Source organism: Pomacea canaliculata, linkage group LG13, assembly GCF_003073045.1.
Source record: "Pomacea canaliculata isolate SZHN2017 linkage group LG13, ASM307304v1, whole genome shotgun sequence".
NCBI lineage: Eukaryota > Metazoa > Mollusca > Gastropoda > Architaenioglossa > Ampullariidae > Pomacea > Pomacea canaliculata.
The window spans coordinates 12,701,120-12,720,385 of NC_037602.1; the positions used below are offsets into that span (position 1 = coordinate 12,701,120).

Consider the following 19,266-nt stretch of genomic DNA (forward strand, 5'->3'; position numbering starts at 1 on the left):
GCGACAAAAGGGAAGACCAGCGATATATAACAAGATGCACAGAGCTCCAGTCTGATTTACGCCCAAGCCCGCCCATCATTCTATTGCTCCTCCCATAGGTTCTCCCGTGTAAATATTTGTCACATACCTAAACTGAAGATTCAGTTGACAGGAATACAGCGGTCTGAAAAAATCCCATAAAAAGAAATATTTAAAAAATCCGCTGTAAGCATTTTTTCCCAGGATTTTTGCCAAGTCTGTCGACTGAAGCATATGTCATCGAATCTGTCAGTCGTGATAGAAGGCGCCGACAATCAGTTATCAGTGATCGATCTTTGACAGAATTGTCATCGAGGTACTGTCCGTTAGTCTACGCATCTCTTTGAACTTTCAGTTAAAACGAAAACGTTAACTGGAAAATGTGACCCATCTGCCAATGTGGATCCGCCAAACAAATCAAACGGTCGCTGCTCTGTGCGTGTTCTGTGAATTATGTTGTGAGGACACAGCTTGACAAGCAGCAGTCCCCACCAAGATCCAGCAAGACTAAGAATATGGGTGCCATTTCTTCTGGTAAGCCCAGTTTAAGACCTTCAAATTCATTTTTTTCTGCGTCTTGATAAATTTCTCATTCTACAATTTATTTTTTCTCTCCTCTATCTCTTCTTTTTCTCTTGCTCTTCTCCCCCCCCACCTTTTTTTGTTTTTTGTTTTTTTGCTTTTTCATTTTTAGCGAAGGACATTAAGCAGAATATTTTTTTTCTTTTAAATTCAAAACACGTGTATGTGCGATGTTTATTGCAGGATTCTCGTTACTCTAGTGTAAATGCAGTAATCTGGATAGCGAGCACATTTTTTGTTGTACTCATAAACCACAAGTGCAAATGGACCTTGCTTTAATGATGTGGATATACAAGTTACTTTTAGTTCGTAAGTTATAGGATTACCTATATATATATATCACTTGTTTTTAAATTATACTGTCATTTTAATCGATATTGTTATTGTAATATCGTTTTAATCAAAAGAGCCGTATGTTTTATTTAATTAGCCAAAGGATAGAAGCGTTATAATTTTAATTATTCGACCATCTCTAGCATAAGCCATTGTAAACTTCAGCAGACTTACAGCGCGCCTGATACTGTGAAATAGTTCAGGGGGCTGGAAAATGTTTAACGGATATTTTAAAGAGTTGCATCTTAAGCAAGCCGCTTGAAACAATCTAGCGGAACAGCAATGGAAGGTGGTCCAGGCACCAAGGACCAGTAAAGGCCATCAGAGTGCAGGACGGGGGTCATGGAGTGGAGTCTGTTGGTTGCTGCAGGAGGACAGAAGGACAGCCGCCTTGAAAGGTATGGATATGGCGACAGGGAGACCAGTCAAAAGAAGGAGCTGTGATAATTGTGAGAGAAGAAAGCCGTGAAAGAAGAAAGAGGAGAACAACGATCTTGACAGTGACATCAATGCTCTGATAGCATCAAATAGTGAAGAGGCATCGGAGATAAACAAAAAGACCAAGCTCTCCTGGAGGAGATGTATGGCTGCATGGAGACGGTGGAGCACAGAAAGTCGCCAAGACTCTTAACGCTGGATGATAAGGAAATGGTGGTGCCAGACAATGGAGACTAGACGAGAAAACAGTGGAAAGGTGCTGTCAAGTGCTAATGAACAATGCTTCCGTCTTGTCAGGGTTCAGCTTGAGTGTGATTTAGTCATCCAGTTCTGGATGTCAGAATAGGTATTGACTGATGGAGAAGCGAAGACTAATTTTCTGTCTGTAGAAAGCCGATATTTTAGCTTTTAGGTCTAAATATAATGTCTTTAATCATAATTATTTATACATAATGCATTCTGTTTATGAAGTTTGATGGCTGCTTGCCAGCCCTATTGGCTCCCTTAAGCAGGCATAAAGCCAGGAAATTGAAAGACTGTTCATCAAGCTAAAGAAGTTTAGTGTTGGTAGTCTTAATGATGTTTGACACTGTCTGTTGAGGTCAGATGATAAACTGGACAGGAGTGTCTGCAACGGCCAACTGCAAATAAAACTTGGATTTGCTAGGGTATACATGGGGCTTTAATTCTAACCAAATCGTTTTGTCCTTGTGAAAATAAGATTAGGACAATTATGATCGCTCTCTCTCACACACACACACACATGCACGCGTACGCATACATACTCGTTCGCTAACCAAGTACAAATTACTCGTACCACAAGAAACCAAGAATCCCGGCCCTGTCGCCTGCAAAGCTTGTTTCCTTCATTTGCCCGTCCGTTTTTCAGACCCGTCGCCCGCACTTCTGCACCCCTTCACGTGGCAGACTGGGGCTTCGTGATTCGCCAGCTGCTGTGTCACGTGATAGTGGCAGCGGGCCTGGTGGGCAACTGCCTGTCCTTCTTCGTCATGAAGTCGAAGCCTCTCAGACACAAATCCTACAGCCATTACCTCTGGTAAGTACTTGCTGGCGGCAGTAAATGCACCTGAGATTACCTGAAGACAGTCAAGTGCGGGAGTGCTGTACTCGCTGCCGCTGATTGTGAAAGACGCATGAAGAACCTGTGCATCAGCAGACCACTCTTTAAAGGCTTTAAAGGCCTCCCGGAGTACACATTTTTTTCCAAGAAACTGTGTTTAGTTCATTCCCCAAAACGAGCCAATAATTCTGTATAACTACTAACATTTAATCATGAAATTTTTCCTTTCTAAGTGGTCAAACCCATATTTGAAAGATGAACGAAGTCACAAAACTAAGTTATGGCTGGACGATAGCAAGACCTTGAAGCTTTTGCATTGTTTTGTTCTTCAACGACATCATGCGTTAGAAGTAGGATTAATTAGTATCTGTCTATTTGAAAAAAAGAATAAAAATGTTTATACTGACTTTATTATACCAGGTTGATAAAAACCTTGATCGGACAAGAGATGTTCGAACAAAACTGATGTAAGACATCACTGGTAACAAGCAGTTCATGAAAAAGTCGACTAGACAATAGGAGTGTCATCAAACTATTGTCAGACATAGATTCTAAAAAGTAGTTCATGAAAAAAAAGAAGACCCGGCAATGAGGAGATCAATCAGACTTTTTTCTAGTAGCAGACTTGATTAGTCCAGGAACGTTGGGTGAGACTAGACTGGTGTCAGACACTGGCAATTAGTAGATAAGACAAGAGTTATGGAACCCAGACTGGTGTCAGATATTGGTTTCGTGACCAGTGACGTGTCCCCAAGCTACTGTCAGATATTATTTGTGATGACCAGTGACAGGTCCCCAAGCTGTTATCAGATATTGGTTGCAGTCATTAGGTCCGGACCGCACGATACTACACCACCTCATTATAACACCTGGCGGCCGTTCAATGTAATCCTCGATGTAACGGATTGGTTTCAGCTAGCTGGCGTCAAGGAAGATCGGTTTTTATAAGGTGAGGAGTATCTACCAGTAGGTAAAGGACTCAACCTAACGCCAATCACGGCGCGTCATTCTTTCATGTTTCTAGGAATCTTTAGTACCGAGACCTGTTCTGTGGACAAGTCTTAGCAAGAATAGTGTTAAAGCTCTATTAGAGTATCAATACTGAACTCTGTAATATTAATGACAAAAAGTGCAAATCTCGCAGCGTACCGTTTGACACAGATATAAAGGTGAAATAAAAGGACAAGGATGAACCAGAGTTGTCCACTTCGTGTCGCTTTTTCACACTTCAAGAGTCTGTAGTCCGTAAAGTCGATGATGTCGTCTGGTGAGCATATCACAAAATACACCTACACCAATCGGACTGCTTACATTGGGCGCATGAAAACAGATGCGTTTACATACATTTCTTTTCTTCACATCCTAACTAAACAAGCAGCCACCACATCAACAGTTCCATACATTACATCCCATAGATTCAACATAACTGCCATTGCTGGATTCATCTACCCTATTTGCTGAAAAGATAGGTCTTGTCACAGTCGGAGAGCTAGAAATCCTCTGCCTACAGCCAAATAGGAAAGATGGGATCACGTGCTTACAGCGAATGGGAGAGCAAAGGGATCGTGTAAAAATGTTTAACTTTCTTAATGTGTGGGTTTCCGTTTAAAAGAAGAATCATTGTCACTTGAATCTGGAAAACGGATACACAGATTTGGAGAAATAAAGTGGGGGTTTTTTGTGAAACACTCACATGTCATACTCTCGTTTCAGCGCCCTGGCGGTCTTCGACTCACTGACTCTCGTTACTCGCGAGATGCGCCACCTGCATGACCTACTGACCTACTTCCAGTACTCGGGGGTCTTCTCTGACTTCAGTGCCGTGGGCTGCAAGATCTTCAGCTTCAGCGAGTGCGTCAGCTGCCTGATGTCCTCCTGGCTCGTCGTTGCCATGGCACTGGAGAGGGTCCTCGTCGTCTACGTGCCGTTCCGCAAGAACGTGTGGTGCACGCAGCGCGGCGCCGTCGCCATTATCATCTCGCTCTTCGTCATCTTCTCCTACAGCCAGGTGGTCACTCGTTCAGACTGATTTACCTCCAGATGTTTCTGAACGTGTAAAATGTTACAGTTCCACACATTTCTGTCTTGTCATTCTGAGATACTTTAAAAAATGTGTTACTTATGTTAAAAAAAAATCTTCCAGATTCTCTTCACTTGTACATAAACTGACTCATATCCAGTTATAGAAACTGATTCACCTCCTCAGTTCTTCGTACTGCCATCTATCTATATAAATATGTTTCATCTCGTCTGCTCATGAGTAGCTTCTTAAAAAACAAACGGGGGAAAATGGAAGCTTCTATGAACTAACTGACTTCCAACAGTATATTGGTTGCTCCTATTTTCAAATCCAGTTCAGTTTTGCTTTTCTCAATCGGTTTTCTGTGAAATCTACTTCATGAACCCTTTCAGTCTTTACATTTTCTAGGAAAGACTGGGAAGAAGGACGTTAGGACAAAGGGTGATGGCCTTATGTGAAGGTCAACTGAGTTCACATCATCATGACAACCATTATAAACAAAAATCAGTCGCAGCTCTTCTTCGTGACACACCTTTGCCCAGAGGTTTGGTCAGGCTGAGTAAATCAGCTCAGCACAAAGAGCACGTTAAGTGGTGGAGTCATCAAGTCTGGGTGGAGGGTTCAATCTTTTATCAGGCAGAGTAGCTGCTCTTTGCTGGCCCCTACTGATAACGTGCTCCCCACAAGGTAAATGTGGCAGAGATCGCGGCTCGTTGAATTTCGCCGAAGCGAACACATTCCATAAACAGAATGTTTGGAAACAATTTTTTCTAAGTACTGTTTTCATTGAATTGACAATTTAACCGACACAATAACACGCAAAAAGGAACATCCAGTCGACAAATGGCCTTTGGATTTTTTTCTGCGGTCATTTTGTTTCCAAATGAAAGCAAAATAATGTTTTTGTATCTAATATTTGTTCTGAAAGCACAATTTGCTAGATTGGACGAAATTGAAATTGTTGCCGCTTTCTTCCTTTTTTCACTTGTTTCTTCTTTTGCATTTATGCTTCACGCTTTGACCGCACAATCCATCCCCAATCTCACCTTTCTGTAGGGAGATGGGGGAATTCCCAACGGGTCAGTTCACCACTTTCTCGGTGGTTCAGGGGATCGGGAATTAGCTTATCTGGTTAGAAGCCATGGATAGTTATCTAATGGGTAAACGGGCCATGAACAACAACACGACCACTCTCAATCACTCCTTGCAAGGACGTCAGTCTCAGACACGTGACCAGTCAGGGGGGGGATTCTTGTGCAAGGGGTAGACAAAGGTCAGAGTAAACAGTGCAGCAATGGCTGGAGTTCAATTACTCAAGAGTGGGGTTGATGGTAGAAATACCTGTCCCTGTCTTCATGCAGTCGTTCACAGATTCTTGCCCACTGTTTGTGACAACTTGACCTTCTACACAGAATATATTGGCTTGGCAATGGGTTTTTTGAATCCAAACTTGGCGCAACATAATACCTTTTCTTCTATGGTTTCAGGCAGCCAGAACTGGAACAATTCACTTTTTTGTTTCCAAGGGTGTATTTTAGAATACGAACTCTGGTTCCCTGAAAGCAGTCCGTTATTAGACTCAATTTTATTTACATGGCTTTCTAGTGTACTTTGCAGTCTCGCTCTGTAAAGCCGATTCCTTCATGCATGTCTCTGTCTCTCTCTTACCTCCACTTGCTGGATGCCACCAGAAAATGTTATCAGGCTACACTTAGACTTCCTTCAGTCATTGCATTACCCACGTGCGTGAAGGAGGATGGTTCTAGAAAAAGTGATAGAAGCTGTGTTTCCATCATGTCTACATCATGTCTACGCAACAGCTAATTTGACAGAAATAATTTGAATGGAAAATGAGATCAGTCAGTATTCTTCTGAAGGCGTTTCTCTTGTGTCAAGACCAGGTGTCGTTTCTTTGCTGCAGGTGTTTCGTTTTGTGATGGTGACAAAGACTGAAGGCCAGTGCGAAGGTCATCGGGACTACCTGGCTGCTTACCTGGTGCTGCACGTGTACGTGTACCAGCTCTGCCTCGCCTACACCCTCCCTATCATCATCGTCTTTGCTGCCAACATCAGCGTTCTACGAAAGATCTGTCAGGTAAGAGCATCAGCATCTTATGCAGGCCTCACACCGTACGACAAAGTTTAATAAGCAAATGCCCTAGAACCAGCTTGACCATCTGCAAGGTAACATGAATGTAATGTCAATCAAAACAGGATCCCATCACGAACTTGTATTACTGGACTGTTGGCAGACGATTTTTTCCAGTTAACTGTTAAAACGAGCCGTGAGACTACAAAGCTTCCGGTTGTTTTTTTTCACATTTTAGCTTAACTACTAAAACGAGGCATAAGACTACAAAGCTTCCGGTTTAGTCACATTCTTTGTATAGGATGGCCGAGACTAACCGCGGTTCACTTCGCAAGAGCCGAAACGTTGGTCTTGGCAGACAGGCAGCAATCCACCTACACACTTCCATGATTCCATCGTCTGCACAGACGGACGAGTTTCTCCATTGAGTTTCAAAACAAGGAAATCCAGCCCCACCCCACCCCACCCCACCCCCAATCGCCATCTGTCGCCGATTTTTTTCGAAGATGTCTAGATATCTGTTATTGTTTTAGATGACAGGTTAATCATCAATAGCTATAGCCTAGACACTTAATTTTTCAATATTAAAGATAGAAGTATACATAATGTCCTCCGAACTAAAGGTAAAGAAACTGTGATAATAAACGCAGAAGAAAAACCACAGCACGGTGTGAAAAAAAAAAAAAGTTCCACATGCCTTAAGAGAGATTTCATCCAGCAGCAGAGGGACCAGGATACGGCATCGGCAAAGCCGCACATCTGTCGTAAATAAGAGGTGAACACGTTCTCGCCATCTCGGCTGTGGGCGGGAACTGTTCCTTGCAGCCCCTCCCTCAGGCCCTCAGCTGAGGCCGCCCAGAATCATAAAAACCCTTCTGACGTCATAGACCGAAGATCTGAGCGAGATTCTCGTGTCCCCATGTGTAAAATACTGGCCATCCTTTCAAAAATTAAATAGGGAGAAGGTAACCGTGTCCTAATCTACTGTCGCCAGAGGGCGTTATTCTGCAGTACGTTAATCACACGAAGAAGATAAGATCTTTGATAATGGCTTTGCGATGGGAAAGCCTGTTATCTTCCCTATTCTCTAATCAATTTTTCTTTATTCCTTGACTTTCATAATTTTTTTTTCACTTTTTGCGTTTCTCGATGAGTTTTATGCTCACTTTTTACTTAATAAATCTTTGATGGAATGTTTGAAGGCAAAGACAGAAAATCGCAAGCAGAGTTAAATTAGGGTTGACATAAATACTGTTGGCCTTTCAGGAATGATTACTCAAAAAAGACATTTTAAAGAAAAATTGTAAATTAATATTACAAGGGCAACATTTTTTCTTATCATTGGGTTAACTTCATTTTTTTTTTAAAAAATTTCAGGTGGAACGCACTTTCCGCCAGGATGAAAACTCCGCGTCCACGCGCCTGACTCACGCTTCCTCGGGTCGCTCCAAGACCACGCGCATGCTGTTGACCATCTGCTTCGTGTACGTGTTGACGCTGCTGCCCGGCAGCACGCTGTCCATCGTCATGATCGTCGCCTACCAGCTCTTCGACTTGGCCACCTCCCAGCAGCTGCTGGTGGCCGCCGTGCCCTGGTATAACGTGCTCATCGTCGTCTCGGACCTCAACTACGCCCTCAACTTCTACATCTACGTGCTGTCGGGCAAAAAGTTCCGCCTGGAGCTGCGCCGAATCTTCCGCACGGACCGTTTCGTCGTCAGCTCGCACAGCACGCGCACTCGCGAGGAGTTCATCCTGTCCTGACTAGGCAGGGCCTTCGTGCACCGGTTCAAGACCCGCGGAGGGGCAAGAGTTGCGGGAGGCGACGCGGAGCTGCAGTGGGTATCACACAGTCACAGCAGCGGGCAGCTGGCGGGTTCCAGCACGGAGCTGCAGATGCGAGGGGTGGGGGTGTAGTATGACCACGCCATCACGTGCGACAACGCGTAGCCTTATCATCGTCTTGAAACATCCGGCACATGTCGCTAATGAAGAGCTTTAATATATATGTGTGTTTTTGAGGAGGCCAGATACGTTATAGAAGTAAAATGTCCTCCATTTGTGAAATTACCTGACGAACAGATTTTGTTAAGCAAATGACTTCATAATAAATTTCTGTTCGGACGGGAAAGATGTGGGTTTGGCAGTTTAAATATATTCGGATGGTATAGCTGACAGTAGTAAGCTTTCTTCCGTTGACACCGATTACTGCGGTTAGTTTCACGTTGTTCTTGAAGAGTTCCTGTAAGACAAGCTTGCTGGCATACCTCATCTTAATATGAAACTGTACTTGAACAATTATTGATCTTACTGAAAAGTGATCTTTATTTTACTTCTATTATATTTTATTATGTGTTTATTTGTGAAGCCGGTGCTTAGATTTTCTTGAATCTGGTTAATTTGACAGAGGATGTAGCACACCGCGCGTTTGTGTTTTGGGATCGAAAAGAGTTGAATACTTTACTGTTCACTAATGTGAATCCTAGATAGGAGTGAGCTGTGAATTGTGTTCAGGGACTGAACAGGCTTGTACACTATTCTGTGCACTGATTTTGAACCTGTTTCCCTGGTGATCTACTGACCTTTTTAGGAAAGGATTACAAATTATTTTGGATTCGTGACGGTCATTGTTATGACAATGTTTTCTATAAAACCAAGTGACTTTACGATATATTGCTGGTGGTCACTATCTGAATCATATGTGTCTGGCTTATCTTTGACTTTGATGTCATTTTTTGCCATAGTTTTTGTCGTAATTTCTTCTAATCGTGCGCTGACATAACAATTTATCACGGTTGTTTGAAGAGAGTACAATGTTTCTCAAAAGAACGATTAGCTATGCAGTTACCTGACGGGTTAAACGTGCACAGTTACCTGACATGAGCCAGGTGTGCAGTTACCTGACATGAGCCAGGTGTGCAGTTACCTGACATGAGCCAGGTGTGCACTTACCTGACATGAGCTAGGTGTGCAGTTACCTGACATGAGCCAGGTGTGCACAGTGGGGTAAACGGGAAACATTCCAGGTGTCAGGCCCATTTGGTCCAAGGGACCTTTAGCATGGGTTTAGTACACATTTGATTTAAGTGGCTCTCTGTACAAACTGTGTTTAGTTTAGTTGTAGAAAGAATACCAATCGTCAGGATTATAAAAGGTATTTACAAAAGAGGTGGGTTTGAGGCCAGACTTGAAATCTTCAACCAAGTCATGGTTAAAAATAGATAGAAGTAGAGAATTCTGAAAAGTATGCCCGGTCTGCATTTCAGTAGATATAGAAAGTGTGTAAATTAATTCGAAAAAGAAACTAATATTGTTTCTCTTGTTGTCTAGTTTAAGATTGGTGATTCATGGTCTTCAACCTGTATATAACGGGAACATTTCACCACCTTTGAGTTTAATGAGCTTCAGAGAACAAACAACAGTTGTGATGTTTTGCTGTAAGTTTTGGTGACTTTATGACAATAAACAAGTGGTGACCAGAGTCCTGTAGGATCAGTGAGGTTGTTAGTGTCTGGGGATGAACAGTGCTAAATGTTGTTTTGTGAATTTGTGACATTGCTAAGGTTCCTTTTAAGACTGTAGGAACTGCATTCCTTGCTTAAATTAAAAACAGTATGAACAGCTATAGTTTGAAGTTAAATTCCATCTAGAGTGTACCCAAGTGCAATTTTTCATCAATGTGATGCTCATGATTCTACTTCAAGTCACAGACAAAATTGTTGTGACCAGTCTGCAAACCATACACAGGAGATCGCTTAGTATAACGATGTTTACTTGGTCGGGCTGACATTTTAACTGGAGAGCCTTATGTTATCTCACGTTTCTGCTGGATTTGAAATAAATAGATAAACGTGTTGATTTCGACGCAAAAGCTTTTGTGTTTTACTTACAACTTTCTGCTGATTCATATGATATATATGACAGTGATATACTGACACAGACAGAAACAAACACAAAAATGTGAAGAAACACACACAACATACACCCAGACACACTGTCACACACCGCGTTCACACTCTCTTGCACACCCGCGGCTCAGACAATTGCGCGTTCTTTCTATCAAATAAAAGAATGATTCGCCTGTAAGAGTCTGCCCGTGTTGACTAATCAAAACCCAAAACAAATAAACTATGAAAAATACGGTCACTAACACAATAGTTTTTTCTTTCGATTAACACATCTACGAAGTACAATGAACTCCTCACACACTATAAACTCTCTGTCTTGGCAATGGCTCCTCTAACGCAATCACAAACATCCACTGTAGCTTTTACTCACTTTTAAAACTCTCTGTCATGGCAGTGGCTTTATCCTTCATACTAGCACACTCAGTCTCTTACTAGTGAGGCACGTTGTCTTGGCAAAGGCTCTCTAATCTCAGTGATGCCTCCACCTCTCCCCGAATGCCGTCTCTTCTTCGTCTTCTTACCTCTCTCCTCACTTCGTTTTTTTTTTTTTTCTTTTTTTTTTTTAACGCCCTCCACCTTTTCGTCACCTCCCTTTGGCGTCAACTTATTTTGACGTCACCTTACGTCATTTTTCAAGTTCCTTGCGCCGTCTACAGGCCAGGATAAGGCGCTGGCGCTTGCGGAGTTTAGAGTCACACCGACCACTCGACCATATAGGAAACGTCCATCATTCACACCTGTCATCCACACACGTGCTCAGTCCTAGCACCCTGACACATACATACGGACGCGCTCGCCGGCGCGCACACACATATATACGCACATACGTATGTTAACATATACATACACATAATATATGAACACATATAAATACACACATACATGCATACACACACACGTTTTTGCTACTATGTCGACTGTCATCTATCTGTGTATTCAAGTGTTTGCAAGGTAGTCTTGACTGCTGTCTTACCGTTAGCAGCAGTGACCTTAGTGCACGCAGAAGTGATGGAGAGGGTTGGGGATGGGAAGAGAGGTACCAGATGCATTGGACGTCACTGAAACGAATACAGAGACGAGACGCCATCTTAACGACGCGATCTGGTGTCGCCCCTCTGGGACCGCACTTGTTTTCGCGAAGTCCTCTGCCCAGAGGATTTTTTTTTTAGACCGGTATTCAATAACAACACGAAATTGCTCATTCTGGGCTAAGACTCATTGAAGTCGTTCTGGTGATGCTTTGAGAAAGACCTGACACCAGAAAGCTTTGAGATGTCGGTGACGTTTCCAGATCCTGTAACATGCTAAAAATGGCGGAGCAAACATTCCAGAGATGTGTCCAACAACAAAGACATGGACTGGCTAGACTTAGTACATCTGACCGAGGACGCTATGGAAGGTCAAGTAATTAAATGGATACACTAAAAATGTCTTCGTTCTTATCCACCGATCCAGAATATCTTTACTAACTAAAAGTAACTATGAAAAATGTATCAAGGAGATGGTAGCGAAAAGTTATAAAGAAAGAAAATAAGTACGATTTCTTTCTAATCTTTTCTGATCGTTTGCATCTCAAGCGATTTCCAGTCTTGCAATAGCTTACTTGCTGACCTGATCTTCATATCTTTCTCAGAAACTGACGACTGGTGAATTATTTGCAGACAGGGACAAGAGAGCTGCAGATAGCAAGAGACAGACCGGACATACAACGAAGGAAAGAATGAAAGAAAGAAATCAAGGACGGAGGAGCTGGGTGTAACTAGAGACTAAATGTGTCCATCAATAGGTCTGATGGTGTGGTCTAACGTCCATTCCCTACAAGAATAGTCAAGGGGCGGATTAAAATGACCAATGATGTGTATTCCCAGCCAGTCAGAAATTGAGGCCTGAATAAAAGCCATTTCAATGAAGCCGCCTGTGAGCAAAGCTATTTTCACAGAAAACAGAATCAAGAACCAATCTGCGCCTACTAACTACCCCCTCTCTCTCACACAAACACAGTCTGGTGAAGGGAGAGGGACCCGGACAGAGAAAGTCAGCAGAGGAAGATGTACAAATCGCACGTGCATCAGCATTATTTAACTCCCAAGTTGTAAGAAAATAGTTCATGCATTCATGAAGTGGTGCAGTAAATTGCTGTGGAGGGAAGACTTAACGTATTTTGAGGTAAAGAAAACATTCACTCTGCATATTTCATTCTCGACAATTCGTTAAACAATTCATCTAGGTGTACGATTGTGTCGCTTAAGACACATGAACTTGTAGTGATTGTTGTTGTTGTTGTTGTTGTTCCCTGGTGATTTTATTCCCCGTTTATTTCTGATACGTATTGCAAATTCGGTTCTGCCCTATGAATGCAAGCAGTTTAACAAATTAACCATTTGAACTAGCATCGTAATTTCTTCTGGTTTATTCCTGCTCTTGTTTTCTTTGTCCTCAAATCCTGGCAGTTTCCCCCCAACAAATTAAAATCGGTTGACAACTCGACAGTGAAATACCTGGTGTTTTTATCGACCGCTGAACACAAGTTTAGGGATAAGTCCCAAGAACACGAAATCTTATCAAAGCAAACTACGCCTTCGATGTTGACAGAGGAATCAATCTCTTCAGAAATGTGACTGAAGAATTTATCTCGACAGCAAATGTAACTGCTAACAACCTCGAGAAAAATGTGACTACCAACAATGTCGACAGACATGTGGCTGAAGAATCAATCTCGACAGAAGCTTAATTGAAGAAATAATCTTAACTGTACAATCTTCTTCTCCTTTGTTTCTTTCGCTTGACAAACCAGACCCGAAGACGTACGCTTGCTTACGCTGGACGTCCTCCACATTGCCGTACGGCTTCCATGCCACAGCTGCATCTGCTGTACACAGCTGACGTCACAGTGCTTCATGCAGCTGCAGTCCTTCGGTTGTCTGGCTGCCCGTCTGGAAAGGGCACTGGTCTGACAAACTAATCCTGGGCCTACTGTTCCTATAGGTTATGGCCTGAATGTAACGTAATGTGATTACCTGTTCAGACCTCGCCAGCAGGTGCTATGCATCTTGTCGTCAGTCCCCTAGGTGCTGCCGCAACTACTTGTGTGGTTTCTATGCCTAACTGAATGTCTGTGCTTTTTTAAATGTCTTGCTTAACAAAGTGTCTTTCTATTCCTGAATGGAATCTTCTTTTGTCCGCTTGTCTGCAGTCTGGTTCCTAGAAAGTTGCGATGGGAGAGTATCCAGTGCTTAGGAAGGTTGTACAGAGGTCAGGTCAGTCTTTATGTTTAGCGGTTCTTCCATCGCCATTAGTATTACCATGTGCATCAGTTGTGTTTGAGACTGGGAAACCCTCGGACTCGAACATGTACGGCTTTATTTGTGCAATTTCCTCCGGTTCTGAAAAATTGCTTCGATGGTCTGCTAAATGCAGACGTTCAGCGTTTGAATAATCCGAAATGTCGCTGTGAGTGTGTTTTGGTGTTCGCTGCTGGCAATGGTGTACTAGTGTGACGTAGTACACGGTTCTCTGCGCTGGTTGATCTCGGGTGCAAATCGCGTGCTTTGTTATCGGAAAATTAATTGACTGTGATGATTTTTTTGTGACAGAAATTTGCAGGTTAGTTTTCTATCGTCTATATCTGTCGATATCTTAAAAAAAAAAAGCGCGAACCATTTGGGTTGGTCTTTAAGACCGGTACTTCTGCCTTGAACTGGTGGAGTAATTTCCCTTGGCAAGGGAAGGTTTTCTTCTTGTCCTGCTCTTTCCCACCCTCGTTGACCGCAGAATTAATTTTGACAGAAACGTCACTGCGGGGAATAGAAGACCAGAGCGAGATGTCACATCGCCTCTCGGGTTCCTGTCTGTTTTTTATTATAATCGTCACATGCCAGACGGAACGAATTCTAGGACTCTTTGTCCTCATTTTTAACACTTTGATTGCAAATAAGAATTTAAAAAATACATTTTAACTGAACAGAGCACAAGAACATTAGATATTTGTCTTCTGCCGGCAGCTATACAGGCTTCAATTAAAGTGTAATCTGCGCTAGTCCGTTGTCTGCAGTAGTGTTCTGGATTTTTTTTCTTCTCATTTTTTTAAACGAAAGTGTGCCTGCTCACAGATTATTTTTTTTTCTGAGCAAATAAACTGAAAATCTCTCTCCTTGTCCGTATAGTTGTTGGGTCGTTCGCCTGTGTTTTGTAGTTTTCCACCACATTCTAGCACCTTAGAGACTGTTTCCAGTTTTCCTTCTTTATATGGACCACCAGCGCTATTTCGCCACAGCCGCAGTAAACAAAATCCAAAAAGATGTTTCTTTCTTACCACTGTCAATAGTTTCAACAGATATTTGTTTCTTTCTAGTCGCTACATCATAACAAAAAAAAAACATTTGCTCTCTTAACGCTACAGCATAAACCATAAAATGAAAATCTGTCTCCTTCCTTAACACTAGAGTAAAAGCATGTAATTCTCCCTTCCTGTGACTGTAGTTCAGTTCAGTTCAGTCCCATGCCGGGTCCGGGCGTAGGGGGGACCGTCCGGCAGCAGCAACAGACAGAATTTTCCACCCGGTCCTGTCTTGAGCAGATGAGAGCAGGTCTGGCATCTCGCGTTCGGTCCATTCTTTGATGTTGGTGACCCAGCTTTTCCGCCGACGACCACGACGACGGCTCCCTTCGAGGGTTCCTTGTAGAATCGTCTTGGACAGGGTGTTGTGGCGGGTGACGTGACCGAACCAGGCGAGCTTGCGCCGCTTCACTGTTGCCAGAAGGGGTTCATGTGGGCCCACGAGGGAGGTCACGGTGCTCCGTACGTATTCGTTGGTGACTGTAGTACAAAACAATAACACTCCCTGACACTACTCTCCTTATTCCTTTGATTGTGAAACATACAAACGTGCCAGGTGATCCACAACGGGAAGCTGACTGACCAGTGAGGACTGGAGTGAGGCAAGCAGCACAGTCAGCAAAGATGGAGGTACAGGTGAAGATGTAAGAAACCGAATAAATAAATCTAGGCTTGCGTGGAGGAGATCGGTGTGGTTGTGGCCCTATGCTCTACCGCTGAACCATGCACCCGAGGACTAGATGTCCCAACACTGACTATACCTTGCCTGAATGGGCAACCACCTTCCGACCTTCTTTATGTCATGGTCTAATTTTAAGTATGTGTGTATGAATGTGTAAGAATACAGATGACTATTCCTATGTATATATTTTGAAATATGTTTGCGATCTCACGTACATTGACATTGTTAGTTCAACCTGTGATTTCATTTGTGATGTTGTTAAGCCACTGTAAAAATATATATATATTTCACACAGTAGATTCTCGCACCCTTGCTGTAGTCAGTGTGCGTAAAGCAATAAAAACTATGTTATGTCAAGTTTTTTTCCTCTTTCTCTCTTTCCTTCTAGCTTTCTGAACTTTTTACCATCATTTCCAGACCACTTGCTATTAACCCTTTGTTTTATTCTTGACTCTACAACGTCTGGCAGTTCTCACTACTAGTTCTGAAACAAGTTGATACCTCGTGCTAGCAGTTTGCAAGGTGTTAATAAGCATTCACTAACAACTTGGAGGGGACTTGACACTTCTTCATGACAAGCAAACCATTGCTCAGACATACGACTGTCGGGCAGAGATGACCCTTGTCAGACTGGTGAGGTTATCACTGGAGTATCTAAATTAATGTGGCTGTCCTCCTAATAGTATTCATAGAGAGTGCTGGGAGCGGGCTGGCTGCTGTGATGTGATGGTGCAGGGTGGCCAATCCTGCCACTAATGCGTTTTCCTGAGCCCCACCAGTCGCCAGCTCCTCCTGAACTCATTATCCGGCGACAGGCGTGTGTTCGTGCATGTGTACGTGCGAGCGTACATGCAGACATACACATGAGTGGACTTCACGGTAAATATGTGCGTGCTTCTTAACATATTATCTTGTGTCTGCACGTGTGTTACAGCTTAGAGTTCACAAGACCCGGCACTGCGCTCTGTGTCGCTGTCAACGTGTCACTGCGCAATGTACCGCTGTGTCGCTGTGTCGCTGTGTCAATGTGTCTCTGAGTCGCTGTGTCAATGTGTCACTGTGTCACTGTGTCGATGTGTCGCTGTGTCACACTAGCACCTGTGTCTGCACTAAGCTATACCTAGTTATTAGAAAAAGGTGGCATCCCGCTAGTCCTTTAATGCTTGCTACCTTGACCGAGCGCACTCTCACCATTTTTCAGGAATTTCCTAAACGCTCGTTTGTTATCTACTCAGTGGAGTGTGAATGGGGTGCGAGTTTGTCTGCTGGGTTAACTTTACTTAATCTACAACAATTTACCTTAATAGCTAATCAGTGATGACCGTTAACAGGATTGCTAACACCAGTATCTGTACTAAGCTATTAACACCAGTATTTGTACTAAACCGTTAACACCGGTGTCTGTATTGACTAGAACTGTGTTGATGTGCCTTCTTTTTTTTATCTTGGTTGCTTTCTTCGTTTTATTTAGAGGATTTTTTCAGTAGGTTTTGAAGTTTTAAGATTTAAATATTTGACTAATTTTATAAATTGTAAAAACAGGAAGTAGGGCCTTTACACAATATGAAGAAAATGGAGGAATGAATAAAGAAGGTAATACAACGGAGACATGAAAGTTCGTTACTTAAGAGACTTTTAAATATTTCTTCGTGTGGCCGCAAAGTTGGGAATGATGCTATTAAATAAAATTCTCTTCTATTCGCAGAATTTTACTATGACCATGTTCAAAGTCAATGTTCAAGAAAACAAATAAGAAAGAAAAATTAGATCAAAGAAGGTGAAGGTTATTTAAAGAACTAAGTCATCGGCAGCTAATTCAAGTGGATCGGAGAAAGTAGAGATTATTTATAAAATATATTTCATCAGTAGATAATTTACATGGATCCCGCGAAGTTTGTTTTTTTTTTTTGATTCATCATTACATTGCCTCTATTTTGGTGACAGCAATCTTCAGACAGACCTCTTCCGCTGCCTGTGGGCCTTGAAGTGCCTGCTGCCACCAGCATGGCAAAACGTGGGACACAATGACAGCCTGCGTCCGCCTCTGCCTTTCTACCTTCTACACTAAGATGCAACTACACCATTAGAAATATTCTTGCTTGAAAAAAAACTCTGATGCGCTCTCTTCGTCACATCTATTATCTCCCCCTCCAATGTCTCTCTCTCTCGTATGATCAGCTGCTGAAACCTCTTGTACATCCCTGGTGTGTCTAGCACCGGAATGTGCTTGCAGGCTCAACCTTTAAACCATTTGATATAACGACTCAAAGACCTTATGTAAATATGTATTAATAATTACTGCTTTTGTACATATTACTTCTCCGCTCTGTTGATGCCATACATTATTTTATGTTAGTTTAGTAACTAAGTTTATTGTTCCCCCTTGTAGGATGAAGGCTAGTTGAAAAGAAAAAGGCTTTCTCGTTCTATCATCCTCGTAAATAAAGAATTCTCTCTCTCTCTCTCTCTCTCTCTCTCTCTCTCTCTCTCTCTCTCTCTCTCTCTCTCTTGTGTATATCTAATATTAACAAGTTCAATGAAATTTTAATGCTGCAATTTTTTAATGATGATGATCATCATGATAATGACGACGACGACGAAGACGACGACGACGATGATGATGATGATAATTACGATGATGTATACTGTCTGTCTGGCTGTCTGTCTCAAATGAAATTCGTGATCCAAGGCACTATCTTTCTTCACCAAACCAAATTATTTCGCCGTCTCTCTAATTCACTTGTCATTTAGTCCCCTTTTTTCCCCACGTGAAGGTAAACTGTTAAGGTTGCACGAGGTTTACCGAGAGAAGAACACACATTTGATCGCCGTGCTTCGAATTTCCACTCTCCTTCACAATCAGAAGTGTCATTTCCACCCTTAGGAGCTAGAGAGTTGGGCTAGAAAAAGCTAGTTTAAAAAGAAGCCTGTAGGCTGTCGAGTGGTAGACAACTCTGCCCAGCATTTCACGCATGCGCTGTGTCTATTTCACCATTTTCCTCCCACTCCGGATGAACTGGGCGCCATCTTGTGCGTTAATTAGCGGAAGACTGTATTTGTATGGCGTTCGGACATTTTTAGGGACATACGATCATACGAGAACAGTTTTGGAAGTAAATCGACTTCGATCGGTAACTATGATTTGCCAAACATTTTTAGAATAATCAAGCGACAGACTTTGCTGCCAGAGGAAGTCGAACTCGAATTTAAACAACACACGTCAAAGAGGTTAATAAGAGTCAGACCTTTCTGGGGCTACTGAACAAAGTATTATAAGTCTTCTGCCAACATTTAGAAAATTTAAACTTTGGAAGTACCGTGATCTGATAGAAAACTTTCACTGTCTTCTTAGAGTTCATCATAAACATGCTGAGTTAGGTGTGAGCTAGAGCTGGTCCAGCGTCCATTTTTTAAATTACAGATCTTAAAGAGTAAATGGCCTTGAGGAAGCTTGATGTACACCAGGCATTTACCACTTTCTCATTCATCTTCTTGATTATAGCTCCCTCTTCTATGTCTCTGTTTTCTTTCAGCCTATGAGTTCAGTCTGGTTTAGTGGTCATTTCAGTCCTCAGGACTCTCACTTCTGGGATTCTGCTGCTCTGTCTGATGTTCCCGGCCTGTCTAATGTTCCTTCTCTGTCTGGTGCTCATGGCCTGGCTGAGGTGTTGTATAATGTGATGTGCAAGTGCAGTCCTGGATAATAATTCACAAGTTCAAGACGAATGGCGAAAGCCTCCGACCATACTCATTAGTACGAAACACAGACCGCACCAAGC

The 19,266-nt window shown here is 42.6% G+C and overlaps 1 protein-coding gene across 2 annotated transcripts in view; it reads left to right on the top strand.

The window, feature by feature from the left end:
• Nucleotides 1-8,519, top strand: part of LOC112554644 (opsin, ultraviolet-sensitive-like) — a 38,750-nt gene extending 30,231 nt beyond the window's left edge. For both annotated transcript variants that reach the window (XM_025222572.1, XM_025222574.1), the window contains exons 3-6: nucleotides 2,261-2,428; nucleotides 4,166-4,460; nucleotides 6,394-6,567; nucleotides 7,939-8,519. In XM_025222572.1, coding sequence (XP_025078357.1) covers nucleotides 2,261-2,428; nucleotides 4,166-4,460; nucleotides 6,394-6,567; nucleotides 7,939-8,325 — 1,024 coding nt within the window. In that variant the 3' untranslated portion in view covers nucleotides 8,326-8,519. The remainder of the gene's footprint in view (nucleotides 1-2,260; nucleotides 2,429-4,165; nucleotides 4,461-6,393; nucleotides 6,568-7,938) is intronic.
• Nucleotides 8,520-19,266: the final 10,747 nt, after the last annotated feature.